This window comes from Symphalangus syndactylus, chromosome 10, assembly GCF_028878055.3.
Source record: "Symphalangus syndactylus isolate Jambi chromosome 10, NHGRI_mSymSyn1-v2.1_pri, whole genome shotgun sequence".
NCBI classification, from domain to species: Eukaryota; Metazoa; Chordata; class Mammalia; order Primates; family Hylobatidae; genus Symphalangus; species Symphalangus syndactylus.
The window spans coordinates 16,706,875-16,723,197 of record NC_072432.2 but is presented as its reverse complement, the minus strand read 5'-3'; the positions used below and the strand labels follow the sequence as shown (position 1 = coordinate 16,723,197).

Here is a 16,323-nt window from a genome sequence, read left to right as displayed (position 1 = left end):
TGCCTTGTACTATGGGAAGAACCAGTCTACGATCCTGGAATGTGTACTTGGTCAAGTCTGCACTTACAGAAGCATTTGGAGAATTTTAAAGCATCCTTTTCTTTAAAAGAAGAAGACAGAAGAAGTTCAGTGGAATAACACAGTACGTGAATGCAATATATTTTAGACCAAAAAATATTCATGTGTGGTAACAGTAACAGTCTCTTCAAGCTCTCAAAATTACCAGACAAAACCAACTCATCTGCAAGGTGAATGGAAGACAAACATTATCTTCTTTAATACCTAGCTACACCCCTTCTAGACAATTTGCCTCTTACATAAACAGAGACACAGTCCTCAAAAACAGGTTAAAAACTGGGTAACAATAAATGACCCAAGAATTAATTAACTAAATAGGAGACTGGGGTAAACAAAGGAAAAATTATCATATCAAAATAAAAGACAAGAAACATGATTAAATTAGGCTTCAAAAGACCCGTGAAAAACTCATAAAAGGCGTAATATGCACTTACCTGGTTTTTATTCTTTCATGATTTAATTTCTAATTTTATTCACTACCATCTGATAATTGCATGAAACACTTATTTTAACCATGGGCAATTTAAACTATTTTAATTTTTATTTCAAGGCCATGAGACAAAGGAACCTATTTATTGCCTAAGGGGATTTTTTTAACAAAAATTAAAGCTTAATCTTTCATGTTTTAAAGCCAAGACTGTTTAAAATCATTTATAATAATGCTGTAGGGAGACTTTTCCTGGGTATGCAAAATTGAAATGATAAATTTACAATTATTAAAAAAATTAATAGTTTGGGGGATTGAATTGTCCCTTTGCTTTCCAGATGAATTTATCTGAAGCTAAGAGACACGCTTAAAAACAGGGTAAACCCCAGGCCTGTGGAGGAGAGATGGGATGAGGCTTCCCTTCAACTCAGGGGGCGAGTGAACTGGCTCATGGTCCAAATAGTGTGCCAAGTCTATTATTATTTAAAAAGCAAATAATGGCAATGGCCTTGGGAATGGCTTTTGACCCCTTTTATCTTCTAGGAAATTGCCCTGATGAAGTGGAGATTCATGAATTCTACTAACCACATTTTCTGTGACTTTCAAAAAGTCCCTGATGGAAATTAGACAAATAATTTACTTTCACTTAAACACCAGATTTTTTAGTTACACTTAAGAAAAATAATTGAAATGCAGATTTCAATCATTGCTGCTGCTACACTTCAGGATTCTAATAAAATACTTTCAGTTATTATGCAAAGCATTCCTCAGTAGAGAAGAGAAAAATCGCTCTCAGTGACACCTAAGCGAGCGGCGCGTTCTGAAGGGCAGGAAGCCTCTTCCAGAGCAGCCAAGGCAAGGACGCTGCACTGGTGTGGTTTTGACTCCAGCAGGGAGGAAGGCTCATCCCACAACACATATTCCTTCACTGCAGTCTCAGGAAAAAATTGAAAACAGTCACATACGTTTAAAATTCCTTTCCGACCAACACCTAGGCCATCGCCCTAGGCCGTCTGAGTAGCCCACGTTTTTTTTTAGACGGAGTCTCGCTCGTCGCCCAGGCTGGAGTGCAGTGGCACTATCTCGAGTAGCCCACGTTTTAAGAATGTTGCAACAAGCTCACACTCCTCCCGACGTGGGCTGGAACGGACGCGGTCCACCGTGGAGCCCCCACTCCGCTCTCCCCCGCCCACTGGCTCTGTCCTCTGCCTCAACATGCGCCATGGCTTCCGTCACGGAACTCAGGTCTCTGCTCAAAGGTCACCTCCTCCAGTCCCCTTCCCCCTTTTTCAGTGGGATTCTGTCACAGATCTGTCACTCATTGCTTTGCTTCTTGTCCAAGTCCCTGATGGACTGAAGGACTCCCGAAGGTAGGCAGCGCGTCTGTCCTGCTCACACCACAAAGCACTTCCGGGATATGATTTTTGAGTTATATTAGCTACACTGATCAGCCGACAGCTGCTTCTGCATTTGGCTTCTTAAACTGTCAAGCCTCCTTCAGACTGAAGATGCACCAAAATGCATTCACAATACTCCGTGCTATTTTGGGGTAATCAAAGTGCTCACAGGGGAGAAAAAAATCCCACCTAAGAAAATACATTTTAACCTGATTTATGAAATCTAAGTTGGGAGGGTCGAATTTTCATTTTTTTTAATGACTTATTTTTATGAAGGGGAAATCTATCACGTTAAAAATGTTTATTTCTCAAAAGGGATCATTACAGGATTTACTTAAATAAGTTGATGTGTTGCACTGAAGCTATCACTTAATTTCCTGAAATTAAGGGTGACAAAGTTGACTTTTCAGGAATAGTGTTTATTATATTAGATGAGGCCCTCATATAGTAACGGTATGTTTTTGAAGACACTGTACACAGTGAAGTCAATATACCTGCCATGCGATTTCAGCACATTACAGGGAAATCCACCAGCTTCTCCTAAACATCTCTCAGACTTGTCCCTCGAAACAATCCCCCAGGTGAAATCTCTTAGATACACAATGTTTTATGCAGAGACAAAGGGCAACTGCTCTTTCGAGAACTGCCAGCTCTAGGAACGTGCCTCATTCCTCCCTCAAGTCAAAAGCCCTAAAACAGCTATTGTGGAGTGGGCTGTAGCTTTTGATGTATGTTTCCTGAAAACACACATGATATTTTTTCATTAAAGTTTTTCCAACACTTAGCTAATCTTTGGGGCACAGGTGATAGGGGGTCATGGGATTTTGAAAGTTAGAAGGAGGCTTGGAGACTGTCCAGGCCATCTCCTTCATGTAACAGAAAAGGAGGTGAGATCATCTATTGAGGTCTGGAAAACTCAGAGAAGGAAAACCAGTGAAACATTCGACTTTTTTAAATTAAAAAAAAACAAACAAACTCAAATCACGGTATCTAAGCAACCACATTCTATCTGGCTTGTATGAAAAGACAACTGGCATCTGCTTTTGAATAAGGCAACACAATTTGTGAAGAAAAAAAGACTTTGAACGACACACCCCAGAACCTGACCAGAAATGAGCAAAGATGTTCCTTACTGGACCGTGGATTTTAAAATCAAATGTGATGGATGGAGTTGGTGTGAAATGTAACATGGGAATGATTAGGAATTTTGAAAGAGAATTCTTACATTGCTTTTTTGAAAAAGGACAGAACAAAGAAAGACTAAGAGACGGAGGCTCTTCATAGTGGTAACAACTTAACTAGTGTTGAATGGACTAGTTAGTGTTTAAAACAGAGTAAATGTGTGAGAACGGCTTGCACAGTGGATTCTCGCTGAAAACTTTTTTTCATATTATCCATGGAAAATAAAAGACAAATTTGAACTTTGATCATTTTTAAAAATAAAATAACCCAATGACATAAAGCAGCCCAGTGTAGCATCCCAGCTCCAGGACACGTCTAGCCTCACCCTTTGCACCTGGAGGCACGGGAAACCTACCTGCCACTCCTGCTGCATCACCTGCAAGGGAAGAGCACCCACCACACTCACCGGGACTCGTGAGGGCTCCCAGGGCGCTGCTCGTGGTAGAGAGAGGGTTTGCATTGGTGCTGGTGGCTGAGGTCTGGGCCGCAGCTGCAGCAGCAGCCAGCGTCGCCAGGTTCTGCAACTGTAAAGCATTCATGCCTGTGGAGGGAAGAGAAAGCTACTTTTAGCAAGAGGCCTCGCACTTCTACAGTTTCCAAACAAGAGCGGGCTCATCCAATCGTCAGGACACATGATGAGAGCAGATGACCCTGTGCAAGGTCACCTGCTTGGGTGGGAGCCGGGCTCTCCAGCTGTCTCCTCCACGGCCACCGCTCTTTCAGTTCTCTCTGATGCAACCACTCTTCCTAGAGACCGCATACGCAGAAAGGGCTCCTGAATCCCGCCCCGTAGTTTTCCCGGGCAGAGCCTGCACTTCTCCCTTGCTAACTAGTATTCTCAGCCCACGGCCTTCCTGCCATGCTGTAGAGATAAGTGGAAAAGAGGAGAGATTTCGGTGCTGACTGGCCAGAGTAGCCTTGTGGACTGGCAACTTCTATGACATAGCTGCCAAGACATGGTGAGATGTGGCAGCAGCTGGAGGAAGGGCTTCAAGGTAAACTCAATCCCTCAAAACGAGGTATTCCAGAAGAAACTACATTTTACTGGAAGCTGAACTGGTATGGGTTCTAAGCCTGTCTATTTCTTGATAGTGAGTGGCAGCATTAACTGAACCCCACCTCGAAGGGTTGTTGTGCAGATTAAATAGGATGATGAAAGCAAATTACTTTGGCACAACGTAAGTGCTCAATGAATGTCACCTTTTATTTTTGTTACTGCTATTGCCACTGAACTTCCCTCTCCGGATTTAAGTGTGAACCCTTAAATGTGTCCATAGGGAGTTCAAATTTCATATTTGATGAATACAAGAATGACTGAATAGAAATGGCTGCACCTTAATAGTTTTATTTGTAAAATATTTGTATTTACCTTTTAAAGGCATTTATATTTTAAAGAGGGACTTTAGAATAAATGTGTGACTCATGAATGTTATGAAAAAATAGAAATGAAAATTAGCATGAACATAGAGTGGGGATTAGCCGAGAGATTTGGGGCAACAATCTAGGGGTGGGCTCAGCCCTGGTGTCTACACTGGATAGTTAGTTTATCTTTTCTCCCTGTAGCCCGCTTCCATCTCTCAGTCCAAAGGTTCTCTGAATGGTCAAATTATGTTTCTGTGATTCACTTCACCAGAAGACTGCACATGTGAGAAGCATGAAACAATGGTTCTCTCCCTACACAGAGGAACTGAAGATAGAAAGATGGTGGACTTCAGCTTCATTTTACCTTCTTCGCTGGTCTTAAGTCCAGATACTTAATCAGTATCTATAGAGCAAATGTAGTCTTCTTTAGGGAGAGTGCCCTGAGAGCTGCTTCCGTAATGTGCGTATAGGGGCGTTGGTGGAGGGATGAGAGAATGTTCTAGCAACATACACGTGTAAGCCCCCAGCCATGGACACAGCTCAGTGCCTGGCTGCTGAGTGCTCTAGACAGCACTCTTCTGCTCTTCTGCCCTGGCCTCCTCAACCAGGGCGCATTTCCACTTAGAAAAAAGTTCCTCCTGTCTTGGTTGCTAAATGGATTCGCATTTTGTCCAAAGTGATACTCTATCTTCTTCCAGGAGACATCCAGACCTTTTGGCTTAGGTTGAAAGCCAAACACCTGCTTTTCAAAACCTACTTATTTCACAAGGATGCTTGAAAGTGGGACAGAAGTATTTGTGTAATCCTGTGAATTTCTGCAAGAAAAGGGCAGACTTCTGGCAATCCTGCTTTATCAAGTGAACACAATCAAAAGAAAGCACTCTCTGGTTTTCTCTCATCAAGGGTCACACAGTGCCATATTCACGAGAACGTGGGTGTTGAGAGGCCCTGGTCTCATTTTTCAGTTTTACTTTAGGAAAATGGAGGAAATATGCAAGTTGCCTGGCCCTACTGCAGACCAACATGGCCCCAGCAAGGGGATCTGTTTCCTACAAACACATGAATGCATGTTTGACTTGAGTGTGAGGGAGCACCAAGGCTGTGTGAGGTCTTGCAAGGAGTGGGGTACGTTCACGCAGGTCTGTCCATGCCCTCTGGGCTCTCTCATGATGCGTGCTTCCTCTAACATGAACCATGACCAGACCACACCACCAACATATGGCTGAGCACACAAGAACAGAGCTTAGCACCAAAATCAAAGCCTACAATATGCATCTGGCACCGATTAATGACAGGCAGAGCCACCATTCTAGGCTCAGGCCAGTGGGTCCCCCTCCAGGACATATATGACCCTCCCAGGTAGGAGCCTCAGTGATGGAGCTGTGTTGATGGCCTGGCTCAGCTGGCCCACTTGGGTCAGAGACATCAGGTCCCTGGCCAAGGCCTCACAGCCACGGAGGAGACCCTCCTGGGCCTTGGCAGAGCCTTCTGTCCCATCCCATAGCCTCCTCCTAAGGAGACAGGGTTTACATTTAATGCACACACTTTCTCTGTTAGCTGCAAATTTCTTTATCTGTTTGTTTATAACTCTTTTGTGGCTCTCATCATACCCTACGTTGACATTATTTATATGTATTTCTTGCCCTCCCAACCAGATACCAAGTTCTTTTTAGGACAAAAATTATGTCTTACTTATTTTCAATTCCATGTAGACACACACACACACACACACACACACACACACACACTTGAATATATACAGTAGGTGATGAGTAAATCTATGTAAGACAAACAAACAGGGTAATAGACAGTTTGACATTTACATAAATTGCTCTAAAGAGTACTGTCTGTATAGAGCTAGCCAAGGTTTTAGTTTTCCCCATTCTTTATTAGTTCTTTGGTATTTACAACAGCATCAAATATTGGCTGTTTCCTCTCAATCTTAACTAATCCACTCTGCAAATACTTACTAGGGCCCATGTTTAGTCCTCCTCTCACCCACTGACATTCACTAAAGGTCCTGGAACTGAGCCGACAGCACTCAGGTTCTCTCCACTGCCCGCTCCTTTAGGATCCAGGGCTGAGGGCCTGGGTGTCCTCCTCTTCTTTCTCCTCCACACACTTTACCACCCAACAGAGTTTCTGACAGTCTCCTAAGCCTTTCCCTGCTGCCGCCTGGAAAGTCCAGGGGGAGTGGCTGAGTCTCTGAGGTACCATACTGGGGCATAGCTAACACAGCTCAACAGCCAGACTGCAAGGAAAGGAAAAACTATGAGTCAAGGAAGCTGAGATGAAGAGTGGAAAGGAGAGGACACTGTGATCCCCAGCATCTGAGGGATTTGAGGACAAAAGGAGAGAAGAAGAGTTAGTCAGAACCAATCAAGGAGGCGGATCCATATTTGCTCATCCATCTATCCATCCATCCATCCATCCATCCATCCATCCATCCAGATATCCATCATCCACCCACCCATCCATCCATCATTCCGCATATCCACCCAGCTATGCATCCATCCACCTAATTATCCATCCACAGATTCATTATCCTCCCACCCATCCATCATCCACACACCCATCCATCTCTCATCTACACACCAATCCATCTCTCATCCACACACTCATCCATCCTTCATTGTGGGATAGATGCTCCCACCCATCTATCTATCATCTAACCACCATCCATCCATCCATTCACCCACATATCTACCCAACTATCCATCCATCCACCCACCTATCATCCACCCATCCATCCATTATTCTCCCACCCATCCATCCATCATCCACCCACCATCCAACCACCATCCATCCATCCACCCACATATCTACCCAACCATCCATCCATCCATCCACCCATCCATCCATCACCCTCCCAACCATCCATCATCCTTCCACCCATCCATCATCCATCCACTGTCCATCCATCCACCCATCATCCACCCATCCATCATCCTCCCACCCATCCATTATCCTCTCACCCATCCATCCGTCATCCACCCATCCATCCATCATCCACCCATCCATCATCTACACACTCACACATCCTTCATCAGCACACCCATCCATCCCTCACTGTGGTATGGATCCTCCCACCCATCCATCTATCTATCCATCATTCACCCACCATCCATCCATCATCCACCCACCCCTCTGTCCATCATGCTCCCACCCATCCATCCATCATCCACCCACCACACACTCATCCATCCACCCACCACACACTTACCACACATCCATCCCTCATCCACCCACCACACACTCATCCATCATCCACCTACCACACAGTCATCCATCATCCACCCACCCCTCCATCCATCATCCACCCACCACACACTCATCCCTTATCCACTCTATCCATCAACCACCCACCATCCACCCATCCACTCATCATCTACCCCACATCCATCTATGATCTGGCACTGATTAATGACAAGCAGAGCCACCATTCTAGGCTCAGGCCAGGGAGTCCCCCTACAGGACATATTTGACCCACCCATCCATCCATCATCCACCCACCCATTATCCACCCATCATCCATCAACCATGCATCCACCCACCCACCCATCTATCATTCACCCCCCATCCATCATCTACTAACCCATCCATCTACCCACCCACCCATCATCCACCCACCTATCCATTCATCATCCATCCATCAACACCCATCCATCCATTATTCACCCACTCACTCACCCATCATCTACTCACCCATCCATCCATTTACCCATCATCCATCCATCCAACCATCCAGTAATTACTGAGTGGCCATGATGGGCTAGACCCTGTGCAACACACTGAGGATAAGGTAGAAAACATGACAGTCCGTGTACCCAAGCAGATTGCTGGATATCAGAGCAGGGAGATGTCAGGGAGTGGGGAAGAAATCCCACCAGTTCATCAGTTTCTTGAAATAGGCCCAGATTCAGAATGAAATCCTCCCTGAAGTCTTTGATTTGATGGGGATGGTAGAGAAGCATAGGAAAGCACAGCCCAGCTGAGCAGCTGCAGGAGATGTCATCCTTTCCAGCCTGTCCCTCTCCTAGTCCTTGTGTGCTGACCCCTGCGGCTTTCATGGTCCTCCCAACTCTTATTTTCAGAACTAAGTGCTCATAAGCCAGGTGTGGTAGTGTGTGCCTATAGTTCCAACTACTTGGGAGGCTGAGGCTAAAGGATTGCTTGGGCCCAGGAGTTCAAGTCCAGTCTGGGCAACAGAGTGAGACCCCATCTCTTAAAGAAAAAAGAAGTTAAGTGCTTGTACACCAGAGGTGAGGCAGGGCCTCACGTTTCTTGGAACACAAGCTCTACTGGTGACACCAGGGACAATAGCAGCAATCACCACCACCTCCCAAAGGCAGCATAGGCTGGTCAAGAAGAGCTCAGGCCCTGCTCTCACACGACCCGGGCTGAGAGCTGGCTCAGCCTCACTGGCAGCCTGTTACCCTGGAGCAAACTAGTTACCTGTTTGCACCTTGGGGTTTTCAACTGTAAAGTGCGACTGAAGTAGAACTCACCTCTTGAGGATTAAGAGATTAAATGGGTCAACACACAGAAAGCTGAAACAACAATGCCTAGTGCAGAGTTAAGCTCAAAAAAGTTCTCAGACTAATAACTGCAATAACACTGTCCTAAACGACAACGACAGCAGAAGCAAGAACAAAGCGTGTGCCAGGCAAGCTCCTCAGTGCCTTACCTGTGCTCTGCTCCTAGGGTTCCTAACACATCCACGTGGTGTGGGCACTGTGACTCTCGTACATGTTACAGAGGAAACGGGCATGAAGAGGTGAGAACACCATGAGCCATTCTCCAAGGGCCACTCCCTGAAAGGAGAGAGCCCTGCCCCTTCCCTGGGTGCCTGTCCTCTTCCTGCCAGCCTGGCCTGCCCACAAGCTGCCCTCTGCCCTCTTGGTCCCCATCTGGAGCTGTTCTGACCTCCTCTTCCTTCTCCTCCTGTGCGTTGGTATCCATTTCCTTTCTTAAACTTTGCATCTGAGAGAAATTTAGAAGGGATAGGGAGGGAGGGATAGGGAGGGAGGAAGAGGAAGGAAAGGGCTGGTCCAGCACAGGGTTTCAAAAGGCAATGTGACAGAGGCCCAGAAGTTAACTCCACCCCCCAGGTCCCCATATCTGCTGGGAGTGGCCTTGCTCGCCCCACCACAGTATGAACAGATGTGAGAGCTGGCGCAGATTCCAGTCTAGCGTTGCTTCACTATGCAGTGCCGCTCCCTGCCCCAGGGTCCAAGAACATTGGGGCCAATACGAATTTCGTGCATCTCGTCTGAATGCCAGAGGTCTGGGAATGAACTTGTTATCGTGTCTTCATTTGTAACTAAGAATTAGGTTAACCAGTTAATCACTAACTACTTAACTACGTACTACGTTTTGCTCTCTCAATCAGTTTGGCAATGAACACACATATATATTTTTTGAGACAGGGTCTTGCTCTGTCACCAGGGCTGGAGTGAAATTATGGCTCACTGCTGCCATCATCTCCCAGGCTCAAGCGATTCGCCCATCTCAGCCTCCTGAGTAGCTAGGACTACAGGTGCTCGCCACCACACCCAGCTAACTTTTGTAGAGAAGGGGTTTTGCTATGTTGTCCAGGCTGGTCTGGAACTCCTGGGCTCAAGTGATCCTTGCCTGCTTCTGCCTCCCAAAGTGCTGGGACTACAAGTGTGAGCCGCCGCACCAGGCCTAATTTCTTAATGTGATTTCCTTCTGCATCCATCTCCAGAATCCCAGATATCACAAACCACTGGCTCTAGCTGCTTCAGTGACCAGACAGACCCTCGTCCGCTGCTGCCTCAGTGCTCTTCGTCGTGTTCTTCATCTACCCCACATCAGGCCCCTGAACTTGGTGCTTCTGAGGCAGAGGTCCCTGACAGGGTTCAGGGTCTCTACAAACTCTCTGAAATTTTATGAAAAAGTATGTGTGTGATGTGCATGCAAAACGTTTTCGGTGACAGATCCTAAAAAGTTGAAGAACTTCTGACTTCTTCAGACAATCTGAAAGAGATACAAGTGGTAGCGGAAAATCACTGCATGACAGCCTGGGGGTGGGGCAGTGACTTGGGCCATTAGGAAGAAATGAGAGCTGAGGAGTGAGGACACAGAGAAGAGGGAGGATGAAGGAGACAGTGCCTCCTCCCATTCTGAACACATACACACACACACACACACACACACACACACACACGCATGCAGGCATGCACACACACGCCAGCATCAGAAGCAGCCAGGCGAGCCTGAGCTCCTCCATTCTTAGCTACCTTCCTGGGAACAGGTGACAATGGGGAAGGACCCAGTGGAGGCTGGAGCCAGCAAGCCCTAGAGAGCAGCCCTTGAGAGCCCTAGGACCTCCCCTGCCTCCTGGGCATCTCACTCCAACCAGGACTGAGGCTGGAGGGCAGTGAGGGCACTGTTTCCCGCACCCAGAGCAGCCTCTGTCCACTCAGCCAGGCAGAGGCCACGGCCCATGTGTCCTCTGTCCATCCTGCCCCATGGACATCCCCGCACCTACCGATCTTCTAGGCGCTACTGACCATCTCATGCTCTGTCACACCACAGTAATAACCCGGGGCAAGAAGAGCGTGGGGACTGTCTTGGCCCCAGTGTTCCTGGGCCCTTCCCTGGCAACGAGGCACATCCCCGGTGGCTGATGTCTTGGCTCCTCCCGCCACAGATGGATCCACAGCCACAGCGCCATCACCTGGAACGTGGACATCTCACCTGCCTGCCTTCCCCTCCTATGCGGGGGAGAAGCGGTTTTGGGGAAAGGCACTGGCCTGATGTGCGGACACCAGCCAGGGCATCTGCGTGAGGACAGAGGTTCCCTCTCCCTTCTTAGCTGGACCAGGCTTCTCAGGCACAGGTGTCAGGTGCTGGCCTGCTCCTGGATGGGGGCGTGGGGCCTCTCCTGCAACTCTCCTTATTCCTCCCCAGAACTAACAGCGGGCTTCACTTCCGCTCATCTGGAAGTCCTCTTTCTGGTTCCCCTCTGTCGCTCTCTCTTTTCTGAGGTATGTGGGTGCCCTGTCCTTTCCCCATCTCAGCCCCTCTCCCAGGCGCCTCCTCAGTCTGCACCCCAAGTCACACTTTCTCCCACACGCTCATCCTGAAAGGGCACCAGACGGAGAGGCATGGGCATGCGCTTGGTAAACAGTTCCTTTCCGAGAAGAAAAACCGCATTTGACTTCATGAAGCACTCTGCTCAGATGGGCACCTCTCGAACCAGGGGCAATAATCCGGGTGACTGAGCATGCAAAACATTTCAGTGAGTTTTAGGAACTCTAACAATGGGCTAAGAAGATGGCAAAGAAAGTTGAGAATATAGGGATTCAACTTTCATTCAATACGTGGGGAAAAAATCCTTCTCAAAACGAAGAAATTATGTACCAAACAGATGCGCAATATGCCTACTTGAAACTTAAGATTAAAAAAAAATTATTTATAAGGAGAAGGGCATGAAAATTTAATTTAATGTTCACCTTAGGTAATTTTGTGTCTTATTGTTCATAGCAATTACCATAAATCTGCATATCAATAAGCATGAACAGATGTCAGTTGTTACAAGTGCTTGCCAATCAGGTCTGTTAAAAAGTGACAGATGGGTGGTTATAGAACGTTCTCATAAGGCCTATTAGCACATTCGCAGGAAGCGTCTGCAGTGCGGACTGCTGGAGACTCAGCTTGGGGAGGACCAAGTTCTGTGTGGGTCTTTGTGGATGTACCAAGCACACTTCACCGCTCTGGGAGCGCCTCCAATTCGAGATTCTCAGATCTCCGATACACATTGTTTTTGCAAATGTCTCCCTCCTCTCCACTTGTGCCAGACACCAAGACAGTCTTATAAGAGAACAGATCTCAAGTTGATAAATGGAGAGCTGCTTCATGATTTTAAGCAAATATTTGCACTCTACAATTTTATTGTTACCTTCAAAACTTAGACCAGATATTCTGGAAGGGAATTACTACTTGCTTTACTCAGAATCAGAACTGAAAAGAAGCAGTTTCCTCCTGTTCATCAAAAGACACTTCCGCCACAGCTTCAGAACCTCTGGAACTGGCTTAGTAACAATTCTTTATCCTAGTAAAAAAATCCCCCCTAACAAAGACAAACTCACTCCTGATAAACTTGAGATGTTTTCCAGGATGAAGGGAGGCAGCTTTCCTGTTACCATCTCTGAAGTGCTTCCTAACAGTGTGGGGGCCGTGAAACACACCTCAAGGGGCTGAGACACAGAGCACGGTTTGCCAGCCTGGGTTTGCATCAGTGAGCTGGACCCGAAACTCACTAGCTTAGTACCTTTGGACAAGTCTGCTAATCTCTCTAAGCCTCAGTTGCCCGGCCGTGCAATGGGCTACTTAGAGTCTCTACTTCATCAGGTTGTTGTGATATTTGGGAATTCTATATCCTAATCCTTGTTAGGTCACTGACTAGTGCTGTGGTCTCACATTACTCATTTAACCTTTTCATCTTCCCTTTTTCCGACTGTAATGTAGTAAAACAAAGTGGTAGTCACGTCCTTAGCTTGCTATGAGGATAGCTGCATGATTTTTAAAAGGAGCTTTGTTAAAAACAAAATAGTAAAGCACTACCCCTTGTTTTTCTATTATGTGCTCTTTCGAGTTGACAGTTGTTATAAACAAATTAAAAGCAGAGAAGACACTTTCTCTTACTCTCTTTCTCTTTCAAGAAAAATCCAAGCTCTCAGCCCAAACTCAGACCCCAAGTTTCTGAGATTTCTGAAATTCACTGAACAAGTATCACCACTGAGAGAGAAATGGACGAGTTTTTATTAGAAGTTTTAAGAGGGAAAATAAAAACCAACCAACTCCAAGGAGTCACAAAAAGTAGATATAAAAGCCATCAGTTTATAAAGGTATGTTCCTAATCCATTTTCTGCTCCTAAATTCCATATTTCATAAAGGTTCTCTTTGATAAAAACCGTAAAGCACACTTGAAGTTATTTTTAGTTTGAGGGGAAAACGGTAAGATTTTTTGGGAAAGAAAGTATAGCTGACATCTCATTCAATTTTATAGATGCATCTACTTAGGAACCAGTCGGCTAAAATTTCTCTTTCTTTTTTTTTGGTTTTATTTTCTCCTGAAACTGAACATGTTTTACCCATATAAATGTGGCATTTTAGACTCTAGCTATAAACCTCATCTCCTGAAGGACAGACCAGTATGTTTTCAGACTTGTTCACAACAAAATATTATTTGTTTCTAAAATCAGTTTTCACTTTTTGGTGACAGTATTCCAGGCTGGACTGCTTGAATTTTAGATGCAGAGATCATTTTACATATAAGTCAATGTAATACAGAAAATTTACATGTGAATTTTTTTATGTGCCCCCTCTAAGTAGGACACAGTATCAATCACTCAATAAGCATTGTAACATCAGGTGGTGTTTGGGATAAATAACCTCTCGGGTTTCTTCAATCCCACTACCATATGCTTTCTATTGTATTTGTTATGTTTGATATTATACAAACTATCCCAAATCCTCAACGACTCATTTGTAAAGATACTATCATTAGTTTAACGTTCCTTTGGTTTATATATATTGCTGAAGTCATATATCTTAATTTAAAAAGCGGGCATTTAACTTAAGCTCCACTGGGGATTTATGTCTGTTGAGTTAGGGGTCTGTTCACTCATCCACTCAAGGATACTCGTGAGCAGCTCTTAGAGGGGTGACAGCTGAGTCTATCAGCCACCAGGCCATGCTCTCCTGGAGCACCGAAGAGTATCCACAGAGTATCCTGAAGGATCCAGGGAGGTGAGGGCAGAGGGAAGGGAGGAAAGGGCTCTGGGGAATTCGGGAGAGAGGTGCCCCTCTCACATTTGGGGGAGCTGGGAAAATTTCTCCTAGGAAGGAACCTCTATCGCCCATTCACCATGATCACTCCATAACATGGGCACAGATTGATGGCAAGGACAGAGTTAAGCCCTACTTTTGGGACAAGACAAGAGAGCAGGAGAGGCCATATAAACTTTTCTTCATTGGTGGAGAAAGTACTCCAAACCATAATACTTCAAATACGTAGGAAGAGGAGACCTGACGATCCCTATAAATGCAAGGTATCCTTCACAGAACCCGACAGCTACACCTTGAAGACTGAATATTCCAAATACTCTGAATACTCCAGATGATGGTAGGGAATGGCCTGTCCAGCATTTGATTTCCTAGCCTGTGCGGACTTAGCGTGCTGAATTTCACACATTGAGGATTCAAGAAATGGATAATTTAGGAGGCTCCGAGCACATACAGATTGCCTTTAAATTAGCCATCTGCTCCTCGGCACCTTGTAAGGTGACTCCCAGATACCCTCAGTCTTCAAATGAGCATGCAGAGCGTGCAGGGCTGGCATCCTGACCTGTGGCTGGTGTGGCACAGGCACACACATCCTAATGAAAGATGACAGGGCACGCTGTCCATCCAGGACACCACGCTCGGCAGCAGCCTCAGGACCCAGTGACCTTCTCTGCATAATTCAACTGTGGGAGTAGGAAAGCCTGAGGCCACCTCTAAGGAAAGCCCCTAATTTCAGATCCCGGTGAGTCCATACTATGCGAGAAAAGCAAATCTCCCCTGAAAGTGTGACAAATCTTAGCATTTACTTTAGAGCTTGCAATCAGCAGGTTTTCTCTTTTAAAACACAGAAAATCCCCTGAATATTTTACTTCTCTCTCTCCAGCTCCTTTCATAGAATTAAAAATAAATTAACCATTCAGTGTGATTCTTAGCACCAAGGCCAGCTTCCCAAACCATATTCGTAAAGATGCTGCTGAATGATTTAACTATCATTTCAAGTTATGTGTTATTTCTAATAATCCAAAAGCTACGTTACAACGGAACCAGGTGGCAGTGCCAATGGATTTAAAGCCCAACGAGGAATTCAGCAGTATTTTTATTGCAGGCCAAGGAAGACCATCAGCTGATGAGCTTCCAGGAGCCTCGGGCCACAAAGGCTGGGCTGCCAATCACACACCACACCCAGGGAGAAGCCCCCGCCAAAGTTTTTCCAGATTCATTCGAAGTGAAACAAGAAAAAAAAAACAAACCCCAAGGATACATATTTAAAAAAAGAAACAGAAATGTGGAAAAAAGGAGTTTTCATGATGACAAAGAAAAAACGCTTAATTCTGCACATGTAGGTTTCATCGCACTGATTCAGGGTGTCCTTGATTAAAACAAACCACACTTGGTTCTAATATGCCAAAAACCTGTTCTTCTCCTTGCCCTCTCCCGCCACCTTTTTGGAATGAAACAAGGAAAAGGCTCTCTGACCGTTCCTCACGGCAGGTTAATGGACACCTGTGTTCTGATTTATTGCGCTCGCTGCCTTCCCTGGCCCCGTGTTAGGTAGGGAAATCGGCACGGAAGGTGGCACGGCAGGAGTGACCTTTCGCTAATCACCACACCTCAGTTACTACTGGCGCAGCTCATTAGAAGAAGGAATCCTTCAACAAGCTGGCTTTCAAATACAGTCACACTTTGATTTTTTCCAGAACAAAGATTCTACTTTCACATAAAAGCTTCTGATGCACGATTCTGTCAACTGGGGCACTACAGTAAAAAGGCACCCTGTTAATTATCTGTCATTATCAAGGGGCTGCAAACCGCATCAAAGATAGGCCTGCAATCCTGGCTTTCATTACGGAGGTCAGAACATTTTTATTGACTGTCTATTATTACAATTTTAGAGGGCTGTCAATCATTTGGCTGCCCTAGATATAGGAATCTGGATGGAAAGCCCCCAGTAATCAATCTTATTTATAAAAACAACAAATGACTAGAGAGTCGCTGATATAATCATTTGTTGATACAGATGCCAAGCAGGACTTCTCAGCCCCTTCATTCTATAGCTGTCAC

At 45.6% G+C, this 16,323-nt stretch overlaps 1 protein-coding gene across 26 annotated transcripts in view; it reads right to left on the bottom strand.

Annotated features, from left to right (window-relative positions):
• The window catches only part of CELF2 (CUGBP Elav-like family member 2), an 868,560-nt gene that overhangs the window by 44,244 nt on the left and 807,993 nt on the right, over window positions 1-16,323 (bottom strand). For all 26 annotated transcript variants that reach the window (XM_063611064.1, XM_055296484.2, XM_055296488.2 and 23 more), the window contains one exon: window positions 3,491-3,625. In XM_063611064.1, coding sequence (XP_063467134.1) covers window positions 3,491-3,625 — 135 coding nt within the window. The remainder of the gene's footprint in view (window positions 1-3,490; window positions 3,626-16,323) is intronic.